A 23,940-nucleotide genomic window follows, 5' to 3' on the forward strand; every position below is an offset into this window, starting at 1 on the left:
TTAGGGCTTGGTAGTACTAAGCGGTGGTAGTTCAAAGAGAAGAGGACCCTAGCAGATGAGTAGGGAGTAGTAAGACAAGAGAGGCAATCAGGAATACCCATCCTTAAAGTCTTACATGTCAACAGAGCAGTTTTGTAGGTGATCCAATACTGGTAACTAGTGATGTTGTCTTAGTAAGGGGGTTGTATGATTGGTACGACGGGCTCAGCAAAGTAATCTTATAGCTGTGCTCTATAGAGATTGTAGTTTTTGACAACAAAACAAGGTAAGCCTGAGCAGATGATGTTACAGTAGTCGAGATGTGCCGTAAAAAATGAGACAATATGAGCATGGAAATTGGCATGGTCAAAAAGATGGCGGATTGCCTGCAACTGATAGAAAGTAAAAAAAAAAAGCAGAGTTTAGACAAGTGTGAGATATGTGGCAAAAATGAAAGCAATGAATCGAGGATTATCCCTAGATAGTGAAACCGTAGAACTGGAGAGACAGATGTCCCGAAGAGAGAGCCAGGGGAAGAGGGAGGGGTTACAGAATGCTGTAAAACCTGAGACTTTCTTTTTGCACTAATTCCTTAGTAAAGTCAGTTGGAGCACTCCATGCCTGTCTTTGAGCATTTATACCAAGGGAAAATCTGTGCCTGAGCCTTAAATGGATATCCCTTCCCCTAGAGTGGATCTACCTACTACCTTGGTGGAGTGTGTGCTAAGCAAAGGTGAGAAGAGGACCAGGAGATAAAGTGGCCCTCTGGGTTATGAACCACTTGATAAGAATACACTAAGATGAGGTAACCCCCTGTACTTCCATAACACACGCATCTCATCACAAAGATGCACGACAAGCATGACCTCAACTTGCTGTTCCTCAGAAAACAGAAGAAAGTTTCACTCCCTTACAAACTTTAGGGCATCAACACTGTTCAGAAATATTTGTGAATTCTCATTGAAATGACAGAAAGTGCTTAGTTCATTTTATAGCATATGAGTGATTTTGTAACATATTGAGGCAAAAACTATTTTAAAAATTATGATAGAAGAGTTTGTTGAGGTTAATAGCATTACTGTGTATTCATATTCAGGGATTTGAACAGATTTAGAAGGTAATGAACCAGGCATTTGTTCCAAATGACTTCTTGCATCTGAAAAGAATTTTTTTTGCCTAAGAAACAAAATGGATTGATGTTCCACAATAGTGTTATATCTTCCATGGATCAGTAGATAGAACTGGTAGCGTTAGAGTTCTCATTTGGTTATGATTTTACCTTGTAGCCCTGATATTCTTTTCCCTAATTCATCTCAACTGAAGACTTACAGCCTGATTAACCCTGGTTTATTCAGAACTCTGGGAAACCAGCAGCTATATAGTTAAGTTATGCTATGTTTTTTGTTGTGTTTCTGTTGGCCAGAAGAGGTCTCTCTCACAGAGTGTGACATACAAAGGTCTCCCTAATACAGGATTCTGTCTGCAGCAGAAGAAGCCAATCAGAAGAGAGACCACAGTGTTGCTGATGGGGCTCAGTCACAGTGACTTAGACTTGACTATGATGGAAAACAAACTGCTACTATTTGGGAAAAGGCTGAAAAATGAAATGCCATCCTAATCAAGCCAGGAGAGGGGGGGGGGGAAAACACTGCTAGCCCAGCATATAAAATGAAGAGGCAGGAGTTTGACTGAAACCTGAAAGTCTCAACAGCTGGCTAGTTCACAGTGGCGAATTCATGTCCTGTAAACAATTAAAAATCATATCGCCAAGCTCAGCAAGCTAACACTGCAAACTGAACTTTCCTTGTCTCTCTAGCTTTGTATATTAAAACAGCTGAGAGAGTAACCGATAATACTGCTGTGTTAAACAAAATTCCAAGAGACTGATGTGCTAACACATGGAATTTCCATAGATTTGTGGTTTCATTTGTATTTAGTTTTATTATCCATGCAAATGAATATTTATTCCTGGAACCCGGGAAAACAATTTTGCTGAATTCCTAGCTCAGTTCTCAGGGCTGGCCCAACCATTAGATAAGACTGTTGATTTGGTGTGTCTGGTCAATTGTGCCTCCTGACATTTCATACCAGGTCTATTTTAATCTATGTGTATGTTCTGTTTGGAACCTGCTTAAGATATAAGCAGGCTATAAGTGCAAGAACTAAACAGGCAGCCACCTAGGGCATCAACTTCTTAGGGGTGCCAAGAAGCAGCTGCAGTCTAAGCAAAACAGTAGGTCCTGACAACCACTCAAGCACAGAAGGTGCCTTCACTAGTATGGGGGGTGGGCAGTTTTCAGGTAGCCCATTTATCCAGATTGTTCTGGGAGGGATAGGTTTGGGGCGATTGTGATTGTTCAGTGAGCCAAGGTGTGTGTGTGTGGGGGGGGGGGGGGGGGGGGGAGGTTCAAGGCTAAAGGTACCTGTGGTGCCTGATATCCTTGCCCTGACCAGTGTGATCCTGCACTACAGCAACTCTTTAATTTTGAATTTAAATAAACCTTTACAAATAGCAGACTAAACATTTAATACAAAAAAGGAGACAATTTGTGGAAATGTCTGTCAATGGGCCCTTGTGCACTTAAACAACAAACATCTTGGACTAACAGGGTTTTTGTGTATTTCAGTAGAGATAAGGGAGGTTGCATCTTTCATCAAGGAACACCCTTCCCTCTTCAGGGCCACTTCTGACCCAGCCTCTTCATCTTCTAGGAGGTATCAGAGTGGAGGGCAAAGGAGATCTTACATTCAAAGGTGTAGGTATCTTCTTCCCTTTTGCTCTTCCCTTATACATGTGCATGTGTGTACATAAGCATTTCTATTTTAAAAATCCAACTATGTGCTATTCTTTAAATATGCACATATCTGCCATCAAATGTATTTTACAGGAGGATGTACATATGGGTGGAATCTAGGCAGGATTCATACTTAGTTGTATAACTATAGAATACTCTAAGCTATCCCCTGGATTCTATATAGTGCTCCTAGAGGTCCTTGCCGAAATCCAAGCTAATTCTATAATACCGTTCATAACTTAATTGGCTTAACAAGCTAATCAGCACTGATATCAGCCCTTAAGCAATAATGAGCACTAATTTGCACTAATTAGAATTTATACACACACAACTTGCTAGGTTGCACCTAATTTCTAACACATGCAGGTAAAAAGGGTCATCGTTATGGGCATTTCATGGGCATTCCCAAATTTACATATGTAGTTGGCCCAGCACGTGTAAATCTACATGCCGGGATTTACGCCAAGTTTTAATTGGTGTATATGGATGCACCCAGATTTACTACAAACTACTACAAATCATTTCTATAGCGCTACCAGTCGTACGCAGCACTTCACAATTGAACATGAAGAAAAAACAGTTGGGATTTCAGCATCTGTCTGTCCTGATTTAGATTGTAAGCTCTTTTGAGCAGGGACTAAGTATATTCCTATATACCATGCCTAAATCCAGGTACCATTTATAGAATATGCTTAGCACAGATTTCAGCACCAATTTTTTTAGGCACCATATATAGAATCTCCCCCTATGTGCAAGTTCTATGGCTGTGCCTAACTGCATATGCTTGTATATACCTGGTTACTCTAGGATTCTATAAAGGAAAATAAACATCTACTTTCCTGAAGAGAATAGGCTCCCAAAAGATACAGTGCACTTAAGCAATTATTGACACTAATTGGCATTAATTAGAATTTATGCACATAACTGTCTACACGTACTCTATAAAGTGATACATGTAAATTCTAAGATGTGGATCTGAAAATGGGGTGTGGTCATTGAAGGGGCATGGGCGGGTCATGGGCATTCCTTGAATTTACGAGTAGTGTTATAAAATATGCCCGTTCCACGGTTAATTTAGGTGTCGGCATTTACACCAGGTTTTTGTTGGCATAAATGAAAACAGTACAGAGAGGGTCCAAAGTACAAACAAGTACAGAAAACCACAGAAGCACCATTTTCCTAAGGCTCTTGGTGCTTCTGTGGTTCGTTGGCATAAATGGCCATGACTAAATATGGTCACAGAAAATGGGCACTAGGCATATTCTATAAACTACAGCTAGATTTAGGCATATTTATTTATTTATTTGGTTTACTTGTATCCTACATTTTCCCAGCTTATGCGGGCTCAATGTGGCCAACAAAGTTACAAGAAAATTACATAATACAACAGGAGAAAATTGTTCCAGTAATAAGATACAAAGAAGTACAGAGGAGCTAAAATAAGAGAATACGGATGTGAAAACAGGAGCAACCAAGGAGAAGCTGACAGAGGGTAAAGAGCAGGTAAACTACCAAAACTGGAAAAAAGGAGGTTAAACAACATTGCTGACTTTGGGGTAGGCTTTAGTAAACAAATAAGTTTTTAACAGTTTTTTTAAAAGTTTGATAATCCGATGACTCTTTCAAAAGTCTCAACAAAGCATTCCAGGTCCGTGGGCTGATGAACGAGAAGGAAGAAGCGAAGAGCGTCTTGTATTTCAGATTCCTGCATGAAGGATAGTGCAGGTTATGATAAGTTCTAGATGATACCATGGAATTTCTTGCAGGCAAATCAATCAAATCATACATGTATACTGGTGCTTCGCCGTAAACCGCGCCTAACTTTAGGCAGTTTACGCCTAGGCATATTTTGGGGGGCACCTATTTTTTAGGCATGATATATAGAATCTAGCCCTATATGATTCAGAGGGGCTTACCTAAAAAAATAGGGTAAAAGAGATGCATTCGATTTTGTTCTCGCTCTCTTTTTCAAATGCACGGCCTCTGGGGTACCTTTATCTTAACACTGAATTTGAATATTTTTGTTCCTATTTTGAGTGAATCAAACGCCTTGCTTATTCTCACTTTTCTCCAAAGAGGCCAAAAATTGCAGCTATCTTTTTTCAGAGGTGACTACATGTTTGTTTCTATAGCAACAAGACACAAGAAAAGGAAATGGCTGAGCCATGTTTGAGGTATGAAATCAAAGGCTTAGTGACTTAACAGCAGAGAATTCACTATATTAGACCAGTGGACATTTCAATCAACTTTTGTCTTTCCATATTTTAGCTATTGGCTTCTATTAGCTGGAGTTCTGCAAAGGAACAGTGTTCTACATTGGTTTACAAACGTAGAAACTGCAGTCCTAATCATTGATTGCCCAATATGATGTCCAAAATAAAACACTGAACAAAGATATTCAATCAAAGCAGTATATATTCATCATACAATAAGAAATAAACAGGTATAGTAACTAATGTGCACTGTCATATTAGTGCATGTTAACACCATTAATGCACACTATTAATAACTATTTCCCATTGCGTAAAATGGGATTTATGGTACTATACCAATAGTAAGTATGCCTGTAAATATATAATTTTACATTTTTGCCAATGTCATCTCAATTTGTCTATCGTTTTAGCATTCTCGTTATATAACGTTTATGTTTATTTTAAAATTTACTGAATTGCCAATCTAGGTCACAATCAAGTCTAGGCGATTTACAATTAAAACAAGATTATGAAAAATAAAAAGGAACTCCAATTATTTACAGGAAAAAAAACATTCATTCCAAAGATCATGAGTTCTTGAGATTAAACTTTTCCAATCTCTAACATTATTCTGAGACTGTGCATCCCTCCTTGCTTATTGAACTGTATGACAGTCACATAATTGTCAGATGTCATTGAAACATGGCTTGGGGGATGTTCTCCATAGTCTCTTGGTCAACTAGTGGGCCAGATAAGTTTCAGGAATGATTGCAGGAGAACATCTCTTACTGCTTTATGACCATCTCCTGTACTATAGGCATATAACAAGTCGACTTTGTTTTTCCTAGAGAGCCCAGGATCAGGTCAGCCACCATATCCTGAACAATCTGAATCACTGGGTTGAACACAAGAATCACGTGCTGTATAAGTGAATTGATATCTTATTCAAAAGACTAAGGTGTCTGGAACTGTTCTCCCCCCTTTGGGAATAAGAATTTGAATCCAATCCACTGGAGAAATCTAGAGTACTAAGGGAAAGGGAACACAGGCCCAGAAAGTACCTCTGAAGGAATGCCTTATGGACTGTATCAACATATGAATCTTTTTCCTTACCAGTGGAAACCCCTCCTCGGATGGAAGCGAGCCCAATAAGTTCCTTCAGATAGGGAATTATAGGCTTATGCCCTCTGTCTCCCTCCTCAGATTCTTGGGAGGAATAAGAGAGAGAGAGAGAGCACTCATTTGCCAAAGTCTGCATAAGCCTGTAGACTCATGTTAAGATAGATAAGAGTGGAGACCAGGTCCCAGACCTCTCCTGCCCCCAGGTCTTCAGTTGAGGAAACCAGACTTATCTGGAAATTCCTCACTGCCCAGAGAGGAAAGGGGTGAGGCATTCTTCACAACAGTTTTCTGGTCAAATGCCTGGAGTAGTACCATTTAGTGCAGTTCTTTAATCAGTGACCCCACTTTCAGATTTCTGGCATCAAACTAAGCAGCTGTCTAAATATTATAAAAGATAACAGCTTGGACCAATATGTTGCTCTTGTAACAGTGATCAGCTGTAATTCTTTATGGTGACACAGCGCAACTTCGTTCAGTGTTTATTGTTTGTTATAGATGTAGTTTTCTGTTAAAATTAATTAAAAAAAAGAACAGAGTTCTGGAAGATCATGAGTTCCTGACTATCATTCTGTAATCTACAGACCTCCAGGGGCCACAACAGATTGCTGAGGTGAGAAGACAGAAAATCACTGACCGTAAAAGATGAACAGACTGGGACCTTTGAAGGTACCAATAGTTTCATACTGATACACACTTTCATGCAGACACAACCTTCTCACAGAACCTCAAATAAGTTAGAAGCCCAAGTTAAAAAGTTCATACCACAGATAATAACAAAGATGGCTGCCACAGTGAAGCCTAATCTGGTTTCACATGCTTAGTCACAATTTGGAGGAGGCTGCAGCAAAGGGTCCTTCCTCACTTACCCAGGAGCCCGGCAGTAGTTCTGCTTTTCCCATGCGCCTTTTCTGGTGTTTTCTAGTGCCGGAGGGTGTGCCCAACGATAATTGGTCAGCCGTTTGGTAAAAGGACCCCTTAGTGTTCTATGTTTATTATGCTTGAAAGACCCTTACTATGTATATTAAGATTGTGGAGACCTCTAAACAATTGAGTACATTCTGAACACAAATCTCAGAAATGTGCCTTTTAAAGAAGAATGGAATTGATTTTGAAGTCATTTAGGAGATGATTCTATAAACTGGTACCTAGATGTATGCACCACTTACAGCCATTTATAGGCACCAATTATTAAGGCCCTTGCACTATGCTGCAGTAAGCACTACAGCATGCTCACTACAGCAAAAAATGGTGTACCGTGGAGCATCCTGAGGTAATTTTGCCATGTACATGCCATGTACTATGCACTTAAAAAACATACTTGGAATTAAATACATGCACATATCCCTGCTCATCAGGCCTAACCCTGCCTCCTATAACCAACTTCTCTCTATGCAAAAATATACCCAAACCCTTATAGGGAAAAAGATAGAAGCAGAGTGTCTGTTCTTTAACAACAACAACAACAACAAAAACTGGTTTAATAATAAAATTCCAACATGCACTACTGTAATGAGTAAGAGTAAGTGCTGTCCCTGAGAGCACTGGATTCCACACGATACTTTTCTCCTTGGCCCTTGCTTCCTCATTTCAAAAGCAACAAGCGCATGACACATATTTCCACCCACACGTACTTATATTACTCCAGACCACTCTTTGATTTAAAGGGTGGAGAGCTGTGGACAGACATTCAACATCAGAAATTGCTCAGCCAAGCAAAGTACTGAAAATTCAATCAAAAGAAAATGACTCATGGAACACTGCTGTATGCCAGGCTCTAGTGTATGCATAAACATTTATTTAACACTAGCATCTGTATCTATTAAAAAAAAACAGCAAAAATCAGCGCTGACCAAGCAATGTCTTTCAGTAATGGTATGTCTGTGGAATATTATTTGCTCATTCAACCAGGGTGATATTTCTTTTCTATTAGTAAGGTTGTGGATACCATTTAGCAAGGAAAGAGGTCCTGTAGAGCAGCCAAACACAGTTGTCCTATAGGCTCAACTGAGTTTATACCCAACTTGCCCAAGTAACCTTATCAGAGGGGTGACATTACTGACTATACACACAGTCCAGTACCAACTGCATGATACAAGGCTGGAAACTAAGGGGTCCTTTTATTTAGCCTTGCTATGAACTTCCCCCCCGGGTTCTATAAATGGTGCCCAAAATTGTGCACAATCCTGTGTGAGAATCAGAGAAGCCACAGAGCCCAGAATGCAGGGGGGAAGAGAGAAAAGCCAGAGTGGAAAAACTACAGATCCCAGAATGCATTGCGGGAGGGGAGGAGGCAGGAGCGTAGAGAACACAGATTGCAGACTGCCTGGAAGAATAGGAGAGAGGAGGACAAACGAGTACCTGAGCCACAGATAATACGAGTAGCCCATGATCACCCATTGGGAGGACATAAAGGGACACAGAACACCTTAAAACAACTGCTAGGTCGGTTTTATTGGGCTGGGGTGTATAAGGAGGTGGAGGCTTACTGTGCTTCCTGTGGGTTATGTCAGAAGGTGGCGGAAAGAGGGCCAGGGCCAGTACCCTTACATCCGCTTCCTCGGATTGGGGTTCCATTAGGGCGAATTGCTATGGATATTATAGGCCCACTTATTAGGTCCACAAGGGGGTTTATGTATATTCTGGTGAGCATGGATATGGCTACGCGGTTCCCGTGGGCAGTGCCTCTGCGTACCCTATCAGCCAAGGTTATTGCAGCGGAGCTTATTAGGCTGTTTTGTGAGGTGGGGTTTCCTAGGGAGGTATTGACTGACCGAGGAACGAATTTCAGGTCGGGCATACTTACCCAAGTATGGGAAGCTTTTGGTATTGTTCATATCAACACCTCGGCATACCATCCCCAAACTAATAGGCTAGTGGAAAGGTTTAATAAAACCCTGAAGACCTTGTTGAGGAAAGGATTAGGCTCTCACTATGAAAATTGGGACCAACTACTGCCGTTTGCTCTATATGTGAGCCGAGAATGTGTTCAGTCCTCTCTTGGGGTTTCGCCCTTTGAGTTGATGTATGGGCGAGCTCCGAGGGGGGTGCTTGACATGGTAAAAGAACAGTGGGTTCCACCGGGGCAGGAAGATAAGACAGTGGTCTCATATCTGTATGACTTAAAGGGGCGGTTACAGAGATTAGGGGCGTTATCTAGGGAAAATCTCAGGAGAGCCCAGGAGTATCAGAAAGAGAGGTTTGATAAAGGGACTCAGGAAAGGTCATTTGAAGAAGGGGATAAAGTTCTGGTCAGGATCCCGGATGGTCCTCATAAATTTACTAGTAGATTGAGGGGACCCTGTACAGTGAAGAGGCAGTTGGGGCCCGTGACATATGAAGTGAGGAATGAACGGGGGAAAAATCAAACCTATCATGTTAATTTGTTGAAACCTTGGATAGAGAGGAAGGTCTTTGTGGGGAAGGTATGGGAGGAAGAGGAGGAAGACTTAGGGCCTCAAATCTCGGAAATCTTTAGCCCCAAAGAGCCAGTGGTGGGGGAAGGGCTAGAGAAGCAACAGAAGGAACAGATTCAGGCTCTTTTGAGAGAATTTCAAGATGTGCTTACGTCTTGCCCTGGTGAGACACATCTGATAACTCATAATGTTATTACAGAAAAAAGGAGGGTGGTGCGACAGAAACCGTATAGGTTATCACCAGTTAAACAGCAGGAAATAATCAAGCAGGTGAGGGAAATGCTGGATTTTGGGGTGATAGAGGAGTCAGGGAGTCCCTGGTCTAGTCCGGTGGTGCTGGTGCCGAAATCGGATGGGACGTGGCGCTTTTGTATTGACTTTCGTCAAGTTAATGCCCTGTCCCATCCTGATGCTTATCCTATGCCCCGTATAGAGGAGCTGATAGACAGGCTGGGGCCTGCGCAGTTCTTGTCTACCCTAGATCTTACAAAGGGATATTGGCAGATTCCCCTTTCATTGGAGTCTCGACAGAAGACAGCATTTTGTACACCGGTTGGGCTGTTTCAGTTCAAGAGGATGCCTTTTGGATTGAATTCGGCGGCGGCATCCTGCCAGCGTCTGCTGGATAGGGTTTTGAGGCCGCATCAGGAGTATGCGGCTGCATACTTAGATGATGTTATCATTCATAGTACTGATTGGAAAACTCATCTAGTACAGCTGAGGAAGGTATTACAGTCTTTTAGGGAAGCAGGACTAACTCTGAATCCACAAAAATGTCATTTTGCAAAAAGGGAGGTTAAGTATCTTGGATATAAAGTGGGGAATGGACAGGTGAGACCCTTGTGTGACAAGGTGAAGAGTATCCGCCAATTTCTCTTGCCCACCACCAAGAAAGGTTTGAGAGGGTTTCTGGGGTTAATAGGATACTACAGAAGGTTCATTCCTCACTTTGCCTCTCTGGCAGCTCCATTGACAGACATGTTGAAAGGGAATAGACCTAATCAGCTTAGATGGGGAGAGAGAGAGAAGCAAGCCTTTTCGGCTTTACGGTTAGCATTGTGTGAGGAACCCCTGCTTAGAACGGTGGACTTTGAGAAACCTTTTGTGTTGCATACAGATGCTTCAGGTGTGGGGTTAGATGCTGTATTATCCCAGGTACATGAGGGGGAGGAACACCAATTTTATATTTAAGCCGGAAGCTGCTGCCTCATGAAACTCGGTATGCCACCATTGAGAGGGAGTGTCTGGCCATTAAGTGGGCTATTCAAGAGTGTCAGTATTATTTGGAGGGACGCCCTTTTAAGCTGATTACTGACCACGCTCCTTTAAAATGGTTAGGGCAAATGAAGAACAATAATGCAAGACTCATGAGGTGGTATTTGGCATTACAGCCCTTCCAGTATTATATTGAGCATCGGGCGGGGAAGTTATTGCAACATGTGGATGTGTTGTCCAGGATTGCTAGTCTGGATGGGGAAAGTGGTAAAAGGGAAAGGACTAGCAATATTTTGAGCAGGGGGGTATGTGAGAATCAGAGAAGCCACAGAGCCCAGAATGCAGGGGGGAAGAGAGAAAAGCCAGAGTGGAAAAACTACAGATCCCAGAATGCATTGCGGGAGGGGAGGAGGCAGGAGCGTAGAGAACACAGATTGCAGACTGCCTGGAAGAATAGGAGAGAGGAGGACAAACGAGTACCTGAGCCACAGGAGAGGAAAAGAGAGGGGGCTGATTGGGAGATGGAATCAGCTGAGGAGAGGATGGAACACCTGAGGGAGGGAGTGGAGAATGAGGGGATGGAATGGGAGGAGTTGGAGGAGGTAGGAGGAGAAGGTGTGGAAGAGGAAATGGAGGTGGGAGAGGAAGTGGCTGGAGAAGAAGAGTGACTTCTAGAGGAGCCCAAAGTATCAAGAAAAGAATAATAGTCAGGAGAGATCCGGCGGGTGGATGTCAAGAGGTAAAGTGTTGACAAATGAGGGTGGTGGATCTTTAAAGCCTGGCTAAGCCGTGCTGTGTAAAAAGCCTAGCTAAGCTGAACTGTTTGAGGCCTTGTGGAAGAGGGCGGTATTTGAAAGCTGGGCTACCTGAACTTTGGAGAGAAAGCCTGGCTAAGCTGGGCTGTGTTTAAGGCCTAGCTAAGTCGAACTGTGTTTAAAGCCTGACTAGCTGAACTTTGTGGGAAGTCTGGCTTGCTGAGCGGTGTTTGAAGCCTGGCTAGCAGAACTGTGTTTAAAGCCTGACTAGCTGAACTTTGTGGGAAGGCTGGGCTAGTCGAACTGTGTTTGAAGCCTGGCTAGCAGAACTGGGTTTAAAGTCTAACTAGCTGAACTTTGTTTAAAAGACTGGAAAGCGGAACTGTGTTGCACCGCCTTGCTAGCGGAACTGTGTGGCAGTAAGAGCAAACTGCATGGACGAGGGTGGAGTCGGAAGCGGACAGCACGGATAAGTGAGAGAGACAACTACGCGGCCGGGAGGAGCGGCTGACACCTGAAATCCATGTACAAATAAATTAGTTAATAAGCTGTTAATCCTTGATTGGCTGTTTATTATTAATGATTATTAGCTCTAGTTTGGATTTGTGGATCTGGTTGCATGTGATTCTATAAAGATGCATGCCCAAATCCCCTCTTGTGCAACCTCAAAGGGAATGTGACCATGGGAGGGACATGGGTGGGTTAGAGCTGTTCTAAAGAAGTATATGCGATGTTAGAATTTATGGGCTGCATGCCCAAGTTGTGCATCAGGATTGACACCAAGTTTCAGTTGGTGTAAGTCCTCATGTCCAAAGTTGGGTACAGGAAAATGCATCAAGCGGTATTCTATTAATAGCATTCAGCCTGGAATGCCCTTTATAGAATAGTGCCGAGTGTGAATTTTTCCTGGTGCCTATCTTTCAGCACCATTTACTGAATCCAGCCCTTAATGCATGGTTTGCACACAGAGAAACTGCTAGTGTACAATCTCATTAAGGGCCAGATTCTATGTATGGTGCTTAAAAAATCTGCACAGAAAATTTATTTGCCTAAGCGTAATCTATAAGAATTAGGCACGGTATATAGAATATATTTAGTTGATATCCCAGTGCCTGAAACTACTTGCCTCCATTTACACCAATGAAAACATGGTGTAAATCCTTGTGCATAAATTTATGCGGACTGGGCCATATTCTATAACAACACCCATACATTTGGTAATGCCCACAAATGCTAGTTCCCTGCCCATGGCCCCGCTCCTTTTGAACTGTGTGCTTTAGAATTTAGTCACAGTTCAACAAAGAATACATTTAGAGGTATGTTTACTAAGGTGCGTTACCATTTTTAACACGCCATTTCTATGGGCACGTTAGCGTAATGCACATTAACCATTAACGTGCATTAACAACGCTAATGCGCCTATAGCACACCTTAGTGAAAATAGGCGTTAGTGAGTTATGCATGTAAATTCTAATTATTGCCAATTAGTGCTCATTATTACTTGTGAAGTGCTGTTAAAAACACTGATTGACTTGTTAAGACAATTAAGTTACGTGCAAAGTTATGGAACACACTTAGATTTCAGTGCAGAACACTAGGCGCAATAGATGGAATCTGACATTAAGGGACTTTGCAATAATGTGATATATCTTTATTTCAGAAAGCAATCTTTCCTATACCTGGAGTTTTGGTTACAGATCCTGGTAGTATTGGTGCAGAGAGTTAAAGAAATGAGTGTTCAAGGCATTGGTGTGCTGGTAAATGTTTAACAATAGGCTCTCTCCCCGTCCACCTCTGCGTTCCCCCCCCCCCCCCCCGTCCACCTCTGTGCCCTTCATCCACCTCTGCACCCCCTCAAAATTGCAGAGATGTCTATAGCCAGGGAGGGAGCCTGGGGGGGCAATGCATTACTCTCTCCACAAAAAAAAAATTAAATGATCCCAGGTTCCAATCTAATTCATGTTTAATGTGGGATAAAATGCCATAAATAAGTAAATAAATATAAACTTTTAACGTTGAGCACCTGATTCTCAAAGTGGACATATTCCAAATACTATAATGAAAATAAAATGATTTTTTTTCTACCTTTGTTGTCTGGTGACTTTGTTTTGCTGATCTTGCTGGCCCAGTATCTGACTCTACTGCTATCTGTCCTCTTAACTCTGTTTCCAGGGCTTCCTTTCCATTTATTTATTTACTTTCCTCCTTTCTTCTTCATTTCTTGCCCTACATCTGTAAGTAAAAACTGGGTCCTCCGCAGACTTGACTGTCTAGTAGATCCAGCTTCTGCCTATTTTCTCCATCCATGTGCAGTTATTATCCTCTCTTCCTTTTCCCTCATCTCATCTCCTTCCTCTCTCTTCTCTCCCCTCCATCCATGTCCAGCATTTCTTCTCTCTCCCTTCCATCTCCTCCATCCATGTCCAGCATTTTTCCTCTCCCCCTCCATCCATGTCCAGCATTTCTCCTCTCTCTCCTCCATTCATGTTCATCTCACTTCCTCTCTCTTCCCTCCCCTCCATCCATGTCCAGCATTTCTTCTCTATCCCCTCCATCCATGTGCATCTCCTTCCTGTCTTCCCTCCCCTCCCCTCCATCCATGTTCAACAATTCTCCTCTCTCCCTGCCCTCCCCACCATCCATCCATATCCAGCAACTCTCATATCCCCTCCCTCCATCCACCTATATCCAGAAACTCTCCTATCCCCTGTCCTCTCCTACATCCATCCATGTCCAGCAACTCTCCTCTCCCCTGCCCTCCCCTCCCCTCCATCCACCCATGTCCAGCAACTCTCCTCTCCCCTGCCCTCCATCCATACCCAGCAATTCTCTTCTCTCCCCTGCCCCCCTCCATCCATCCATACCCAGCAATTCTCTTCTCTCCCCTGCTCCCTTCATCCATCCATACCCAGCAATTCTCTTCTCTCCCCTGCCCTCCTCTATCCATCCATACCCAGCAATTCTCTTCTCTCCCCTGCCCCCCTCCGTCCATCCATACCCAGCAATTTTCTTCTCTCCCCTGCCCCCTCCATCCATCCATACCCAGCAATTCTCTTCTCTCCCCTGCTCCCTCCATCCATCGATACCCAGCAATTTTCTTCTCTCCCCTGCCCCCTCCATTCATCCATACCCAGCAATTCTCTTCTCTCCCCTGCTCCCTTCATCCATCCATACCCAGCGATTCTCCTCTCTCCCCTGCCCTCCCCTCCTGCTCCCATCCATGTCCAGCGATTCACCTTCGCCCCCCCCCATCCTCCCCTCCCATTCATATCCACCTGCTCACCCTCTTCTCCCCCCAACACCCCCTTTTCCTTCCTGCCACTGAACTAGTGTCCACCTTAGTGAGCGCAGAATGCTCAGAGGCTCTAGTGCATAAAACAAGTGTGCCAAACATTTGCGCAAATAGCATGGTAATGTAGTCAAACCGATGTCAATGAGGTCATTTCCTATTCCCTCCCAATGCTCAGAGAACAGCGCACAAAACAAAGCTGCCCTTACCGCTGAAAACATAACACCAGCCCCAAGCAGACGGCAAAAGGAAGCCCATGCAAGCCCCTAAGCACCAGTAGTTAGAAACAAATGTGAACTAGTCTGAGCAAACCCAAAAGTGAAAGCACACATTGGCATCTGTTTCCTGCATTTAAATATAAGCCTTCCAAGCAAAAACAAAAGAAAATTGGAAAAGCTTATATTGAAAAGCACAGAAAACATGCCAATGTTCATGTTCAGACATTTTTCCTGGCGCATGCGCAGAGGAGCTGGTCTTACTGAGAAACTTCTACACATGCGCCAAGCATGACCCCTTGCTTTTGCTTTAACAGCACTCATATGATTTGCATACCATTTCCTTTGAACACTGGCAAGCTAATTTTCTACACTGTTCCAGTAGTATAGTTTCTGCCCTGTTGGCTTACTGCAGGCACTGCAGGATCTAGTTTAGTATTAAGGGGGAATAAAAAGAGAGAGAGAGGGAAAAGCAAGCAGGACCTAGTTTAGTATTAAGTGGGGAATAAAAAATGAGAGAGAGAGAGAGAGAGAAAGAGAGAGAAAAGCAAGCACTATTAACTAGTTGCCGTGGTGTACAACCCTTTTCCCATAGTTTTAACTGAAATTTTCTCTAGAAATAGGCATTTCCCCCATAGGTTTAAACTGAAACCTTTTTTTAGAGGTAGAAACTTAACAGCCAAAAACTCTTGTTCTAAAAGGCAGTTATTTTCTGTTCTTTGGCTGCTGGATAGGTAGCAAGTCCAGTGACCTCAATTAGGTACTAACTAATGTAAATAATTGTCACAAATTGAATGCAGTGAAAAACAGGTTCAGGCTTCCTAAAGCAAACTAGGCCTGTAAAATCGTAGCATCTCTCAGTCCTGATACTTCACTGAAGAAATGTGACAGCCTGATTAAGCTTGGCAGAGTTACAAAGTTGGCAAGGGATGTGTACAGCTGGACATAGGCATGCTGAGAAACTATAAAAAATAATTGGGCCAGGTGCAGAAAAGTTAAATTCAAGGATGAGCGAAGCTTGGAGAGATAAGAAAGTTGAAACTTGGTGTGGGGAAGTAGAATATTTGCATAGGTTGCTGAGTTACCTTCAAAGAGCCTGTTTAAAAAAGGTCCCCTAGATGTTAGATTCAAAACTATATAAAGAGGAAAGGTCCCACTGAACTTTCTTGCTGAGAAGTTCTGAGAGAAGAGGACATTTCTCTGGTAAGTGAACACTATTTTGCTTTGTGCTTTGGGAACTTAACGATTGGGGTTTAAAGGAGGAATTGTAGGTTAGTGTTAGGCAAAATAAAAACATAAAAAAGCAAATTTTATCAACTAATCTCCATAGTCTTTTCCCCTTAGTTTTAAAAACTGTACCACAGCATTAACAGATAGACTCTAGCAGGCACTGCAGGATCTAGGGGATTTATAGAACACTGCCCCGCCCTCACCCTTAAGAAAAGTCCGTCTCTAAATAGTCTGGGCCACCTTAAAAGCACTGATCCTGCCCCAGGAGGAAGTGAGCCTGGAGGGGTGGAGTCAATAACTGGGAATTTAAAAGACAAGACCAGTCTAAGGTTAAGGAGGCCCAGGGAAGAAAGATCTGAAGCACCAGTCTATGCCTTCACTGAATGTGTCTAGCTGCCGTGCCCTGGATGAGGTAAGCCATTCTTGTTAAGACTTGCAAGCCTTGATGAGGTCTGGTTGGGGTCAAAACTGATTCTCAGAAGTCTTCAGAACTTACAGTATGTGTTTGGGGTGGGGCAGCCCCAGACTGCTTGACCTGCTAGGCAGAGGCCTACTCAAGACTGTTAATAAACCAGAGAGGCTGTTGAATCTGAGATTCTTGGCCTGTGAGTTAACAGGTCCCAGGGCTTAGGTGAATAAAGACATTTACTGTCACCTTTATATACCTGAGTTATTCCCAGGGTCACCACATAACCAGGCAGGGTCCTTGCCTGGAGTCTCACTGGACACTTGAAGTCTTTTGAGTTATTATGTACTGAGTTCCAGCTACAGCAATCTGACTTCTATCTGTATTTATGCATTAGGCACTGTCTTTCAGCTGGAATGTGTAAGGAGGTTACAACCAGGAAGTTGCATCCACTTGAGGACTTCTAATCTCAGCCTGGTCTCGCTAAGGGTCAGATATCTGTACTTTAGAAGATAATTTGATTATATGGATTATAAAGACTTCAGTATATAGATAATTGGTCAACAGAACTGTCCATTACCTTCACTTACCAACAATGAGAGGAAATAGTGCAAATCATCAACTCTTATTTGATTTTACGACATATTAAAAAAATTGCTTGAAATTATTAACACCCAAATAACAAGGAAGGGTCCACTACAGGAACAATGCATATACCAACGAAGTAGGGAAGGGATGTAGGTCAACCAATAACAAGCAGGGCTCCAGAGGTAGGAAAACAAAAGTCTTTATTGCCAGAAGGCAGATACAATGGACTTGACAGGGTTCCGTGTTTCAGCAACAATATGCCTCATAAGTCTAAGTATCTGTAAAAGTGTCACTAAAGTCTTTCCCCAGAAAAAATACAGCAGAACAACTGATACCAATGGCATTCCTAGGGGGGGCGGACACCCGGGGCGGTGCCCTGCTCCCCGAGGCAGCGCGGACCCCCCCTCCCCCGTGAAAGAGCCCTCCTCAGGTGCATGCCGCTGGGGGGGGGTGCCGCAGCGCGCGCCTGCTGCGAGTTTACTAACTTTGCTGGTTCGCTGCAGCTCCCTCTGCCCCGGAACAGGATGTAACCTGTTCCGGGGCAGAGGGAGCTGCAGCGAACGAGAGAAGTTAGCGAACTCTTGCAGCAGGCGCACGCCACGGCACCCCCCAGCGGCTTGCACCTGGAGCAGACCGCCCCCACCGCCCCCCCCCCTTGGTACGCCACTGACTGATACAATAGTGTATCTTTATCACTGCACAAACTGAAAAGTATCACCAGAAAAAGACAGTAATATGTTACGCCTATACAACTACACTGCAGAGGCTTGAAGTCAGACCCGCTATTGTGGAGTCAATATGGTTTTACAGAACTTTACTACATATGTGGCGGGATTGTACAGCTTCCTCAAAGTTCTGGAAATATGTACAAGAGGAGCTCAACACTATAGTGGGTATGCATGTACTTGCAAAATTTTAAAGTGTGGAATCTATGCAGCTCACTTTGTCATAGCGGTTGAATTGAAGTCCTGTAACCCACTCTCTGTTACTAAATGCATCAAAAGGTTATTATTATTATTTATGGAGAAATTGACAGCTCTTAAGAGGGTCCAAACGGACACAAACTGGGTCTTTTGTAGGCATTACTGCAAAAATATTTGGACTCATGAGTTTGTATTATCCAGGGAGGGGGTAGGGTGGGGAGACAGTGGGGACATACATGTTGGTTCTCTTCTGTGTATTTAGCTCAACTTATTTTCAATAAAAATGAAGTTACAAAAAAAAAGATTATTATAAAAATGAAGACACATAGGGGTAAATATTCAGCTCACATCGGTCAGCAATTTGATGCTGGGCTATGTCCTGGCACAAGCATTGAATATGGCACTTATCTGGTTAAGGGCCAATATTCAGCCCTTAAGGGGGATATTCTATATATAGCATCTAAAATATCAGTGCTGAAATCAGTGCAGACTAAGTGTATTCTATAATCGGTGTCTAGATTTAGGTACTGATTTTAGAATAAGCTTAGTTGATATCTCAGTGCCTAAAGGTACGCGCATCCATTTACACCAACGAAAACATGGCATAAATCCAGGCACGTAGATTTACGCTTACTGGACCATATTCTATAACTATGCGTGTAAATTTTGGAACGCCCATAAAATGCCCATTTCCTCACCCATAACCGTGCCCTTTTTTGCCTGCATGCATTAGAAGTTTGACGCACTTCATTACAGAATACGCTTAGCGAGTTGTGTGTGTAAATTTTATAATCAGTACCAATCAGTGCTCATGATTGCTTGTTAAGTGCTGTGATCAGCGCTCATTAGCTTAAGTTACACGCATTATTACAGAATCCGTGTTGATTTCAGCGCAGATCTCTAGGCGCACTACATAGAATCTTGGGGTAACAGAATAAGTGAAACTGGAGAAAGATAAGGCTGTGTTTTTGCAGTCCAATTTGTCCAGCTGTCTTATCTGGTTAAGTGCTGAATATCAAAATAGCTCTGCACAGGTGATTTAACTGGCCAGGAGCCTCTCCTGCCCAATTACATCGCTTTAAATATCAACCCCATAGAAACTAAGACCACTACAGTGATATCAACCCTTACTTAGACAAAAAAAGAAGAAGCTGTTTTCAGTGTCCAGAGCAATTGTACTGACTTGCACACATGATAAACAGTGGCACTAGGACCTTATTGACAGCAGCAACATATTAAAAATGAGCTCCATGGTGTCAAATTATAATGTGTAATAAAATAACATTGTTTATTCTTTCACCAGATTTTTTAATAAGCCTTAAATCTATATTGTGGAAAATCTAACACCAAACCAAAATGGATTTTGTTAAAAGTCAATAGGTAAAGCATTGTTCTCCTGCTTAGAAAATGGATACTAGGATTTTGTGCTAAAGTTAAAAATGATAATATAAATTTGTATGATTGGTCGAGAGTAAAGAGAAATAGTGATTAAAATACTTACTTTGATGAATCTATGAAGTATATTACAAGAGCACCAATGCTAAGAGCAAAAACGGTGACGACCTGCAGTAAAGAAAAAAAAAATCTTAACTTTAAAAAGAATGCATGTTTACAATATGTGGAATATTTTATTGAACTGAAAGTCACTGTGAGTTATAATATCTTGTATGGTACAAGCTCCCTCCTCTCCTTTAATCCTCTCATCAATCTCTGTCATCCCTGCCCTTCACAGATAGTTCTACCTAGGTGGCTCCAGTGTTCCTTTATATTTCAGGGACTACAGGGATGTCTCTTCTGAGATTCACCATGAGAATTAGTGATTGAGCAGTAGGGATAAGGATCTGATTTCAGATCACCAGAGTTACACCACAGAGCACTATGCCCTGTCCATGGTACAGTTTCTAAAAGGAAATGGAGAAAAGACCTCAGTGACCTATACAAAAAAAAAAAAAAAAAAAGAGGTGTTCATTTTCTACAGCAAAAACACCATTATCTGTCAGAAAAACTCCATTTCTAAACACAACTGTCCAAAATGGAGAGGACAGTGCTGATGAAATGGAGTCCATTTGCTGCTGAGTAAAACTCTCATGATGCAGGTGTTGCTCACTCACAAGACTCTTCCAGCTGCTGCAATTGCTAAAGACTCCTCCTGCACATTACTCTCTGCATTATTAAGCTAAGCGCTTTATTTTGTTTATAATCTTTTTTTAACTTTTGAGGCACTCTGCGTAATTCAGCAAGTGTATACTGAGTTTATATTTAATTGCTGTGCATCTTTCTAAGTTTTTGCACTATTCATCACCATTTTGGAGAGTTTTGATTAGAAATGGAAGGGTCCTTTTACAAAGCTATGTGAAAGCTTTCGCCCTTCTATAGCTACCTATTTCTTTTATTATTCTACTATACTTAACCTGCTTTGAGTGGGAAAGCGCGGGGTACAAATGTAATAAATAAATAAAAGTGGCCGTGCGCTATGATTAGCTTGTGAGTTTCCCCGTGTGCTGTTGCCACTTTTAGCATGGTTGTAAAATGGCTGCATTTCCATGTTTTCTATTACTGGCCAGATGCTAATTTACAAATTAGCATGTGGCCATCAGTGAGTGAACCCTTACCGACACCTATTTAGTAGGCAGAAAGGGTTCATGCGCTAACCACGCACTAATCGGTTGGTGTGCAGCAATGAAGGGGGCCCTTTTACAAAGTGGCAGTAAGTCCAATGTGGGCTTACCACTCACTAAAAAGGAAGTACCGTCAGGCTACCACAGCAGCCCGGCGGTAGTTCTCACCCCCAGCGCGATGTCATATCCGGTACTGCTACAAAAATATTTTTATTTTTGTAGCACCAGTGTGTACCCGGCAGTAATCAGGCAGCTCCCCCCCCTCCCAGAAATGGCCGTGCAGCAAATGTTTCACTTACCGCATGGCCATTTCCTGAAGAAAAGAAAGATCTATCTTTTACCCGCTGCTGTAAAAGGGGGCCTAGGCGCATGTCAAAAACATGCCGATGCCAGCACAGGCCTCTTTTCGCCGCAGCATGGTAAAAGGGTCTCTAGCTGTGTTAACTGATTAGCTCTGGGCACACCTATTCTCTGCCCCCAATCATGTCTCTGAATTACTGCCGGGCACCTGGGCACACCCTGCGGCAGTGCATTTTGGGGCATGGCAAGTGCACGTTAGTGCTTACTGCCATTTAGTAAAAGGACCATGGAGTTTTTCTGACTGATGATGGTAGTTTTTGCTATAGAGGCTGAATGCCTCTTTTTTGTATAGATCACTGAGGTCTTTTCTCTGTTTTTATATAAGAGGACTTCAATTTATTCATGATTTACAGATTGGCTTTTTTAGTGCAATACTGATTTTTCCCTTCTGTACCTTATAGTAGTTCTTTTTTCCTTTACATAGTTTATAAAAACACATTCCATGTACAGTAATTTGACTGAAAACACAATGCTAAAGACCTGGGTGATTGGATTAAGACAATCCATATTCCTTAGGGCCCTGTTTACTAAGACGCACTAGCATTTTTAGTGCACATAAATGCTAGAGACACCCGTATATTTCTATGGGTGTCTTTAGCGTTTTGCGTGCACTGTTTAGCGTGCGCTAAAAACTCTAGCACACCCTTAGCGCTGCTTAGTACAGGGGCCCTTAGTTTCATCTAATTACAAAGCAGGATTTAAACTGTCCAAAATTGTGATAATTCATCTCAAAAGCCACATTTTAGAATAGCTTTAAGAATAAGAACATATGGGGTTGGATCAGCCACCGGCAAGCAGCAATTGTGCTGTGAGCTGGTGGCGTTAAACCCAGATATTCAGTGCCGGGCCATTTCCTGTGACCAGCATTGATATTCGGGATTTTTTAGCCACTAAAAAGTTAACAGGTTATGCCAATATTCAGCGCTAACCAGTTAATCATTTAGCGGTTAAAGATAGGACAGCTATTTATGTGATCTAAATTGACCACTAAACTTATTTGATTAGGTGCTGAATATCAGTGCCTAATCGGATAAGTTGTGTGATATAGCCGGTTATGCACTAGTCACTAATCAGCAATATTTATTTATTTGTGACATTTAGATCCCACATTATCCCAAACGAGTTTGAGTTCAATGTGGCTTACAATAAACAGTATAGGATATATAACAAAGAATAATGCATAAGAAAGTAATTTGTTGTAAGAATCCAATTTTACAACAGTATCATAAACTTTCTGGGATAGCTATGGATGTTTAACATTTAGAAAATCTATTATGAATGAATGAATTAAAAATTTAATAAAAATGTAATTAATTTTAATACTTGGCATTTTAAGAATGTGTCCATGGCTTTTTATCTTTCAAATGTCCTGTCAGTTTCTCTAGTGACAGTTTCTGTTACATGATGAAACTATTCAATAGCACATTTTTACTCAAAAGGTGATCCTGATTTTCATTTGTATTCTCAGCTTCTGACTAGACTGCAAGATTCATGAAAATAAATCAGTAAAAATGATATTTTTACAAGAAAAAAAATCATTTCAAATTATATTAGCTGAATATTAGCAATTAGGTGCCAATATGCTATTTAACTGGTCAGCAGCTGGCATCTAACTGCAGACTTATGCTATCATTCGATAACAGTAATTACATGTGTAATTGTCATTACAGCATTTGTGTTTAGCACAAACACTTTAGGTGACCTTTTGAGAATTACTCCTAAGCAAGTTGCAAGCTACAGTTATAGAATATCACTTATTTATTTTATTTATTTATTGCTACACTTTTATTGTTTCAGTGTGGTTTATATAAAACAAAGGCGTTACAATGATATAGGGATATCTGAATTAATATAGATCAATATAGCTTGGAGTAGATCAGGGATATCCATACAAAGGTAGGAAAGAAGGGGTCTAGGTAGTCAAGGAATATCTATTAGTAGATTAAAAGAGATGGTGATTCATATCCAATTCATAATGGGGTTTGGTGGAAGGATTTTTTTGAAGAAGTATTTTATTTATTTTGGATTTTGCTCACACCTTTTTCAGTGGTAACTCAAGGTGAGTTACATTCAGGTTCACTGGGTATTGCCTTTAGTTGCTTATGAAAGATCAGGTAATTGTCCAAGCACCTTGGTGCTTTAGGGAGTGCATAGATAGGTGAAGCCTGATGAGTAGACTGTTTTGTATCATAGACCCTTGCAGTTGGGGAAGTGTAGTATGAGGTAGCTCTGTGCTTCAGTGTGTATGTTGCGTAGCGGTAGGGTTATTAGGTCTGACATGTGTTCTTGTGCAAGACCAAAAAAGATTCTGTATGCTAGTGTGCAGAGCTTGAAAGTAATTCTTGCCTGGACAAGGAGCCAGTGCAAGGCTTGCAGCAGTGGGCTGGCTCTTTCAAAGTGAGATTTTCCATAGCTCAGATGTGCTGTGATGTGGAGGAGTAGCCTAGTGGTTAGTGCAGCAGACTTGGATCCTGAGGAACTAGGTTCAATTCCCACTGCAGCTCCTTGTAACACTGGGCAAGTCACTTAACCCTCCATTGCCCCAGGTACAATGTATATACTATGTAAACCGCTTTGAATGTAATTGCAAAAACCACAGAAAGGCCCATTTCCTTATCCTGCCATTTGAAGTTTTCTTAGAATCATATCTTTGCAGCCAGCATAGATGCCATTACAGTAGTCAACTAGCACTCGCATGCACACGTGTAACAATCTCACGTGTGATACTATTCTATAACTTATGCCAGCAGTTGGCGCCTAACTTTAGGTGACTGTTATAGAGGGAACGTGTGACTAAGGTACCTTGTTATCTTAAGGAATATTTTCATCCAAACCTGTCT

The 23,940-nt window shown here is 42.0% G+C and overlaps 1 protein-coding gene across 1 annotated transcript in view; it reads right to left on the bottom strand.

Moving 5' to 3' along the window:
• Window positions 1-23,940, bottom strand: part of KCNMA1 (potassium calcium-activated channel subfamily M alpha 1) — a 1,310,561-nt gene that overhangs the window by 705,197 nt on the left and 581,424 nt on the right. Inside the window, exon 3 of the mRNA XM_030203235.1 lies at window positions 19,624-19,685. Within this exon, the coding sequence (XP_030059095.1) occupies window positions 19,624-19,685 (62 nt within the window). The remainder of the gene's footprint in view (window positions 1-19,623; window positions 19,686-23,940) is intronic.

The sequence above is a fragment of the Microcaecilia unicolor genome, chromosome 5 (assembly GCF_901765095.1).
Source record: "Microcaecilia unicolor chromosome 5, aMicUni1.1, whole genome shotgun sequence".
NCBI classification, from domain to species: domain Eukaryota; kingdom Metazoa; phylum Chordata; class Amphibia; order Gymnophiona; family Siphonopidae; genus Microcaecilia; species Microcaecilia unicolor.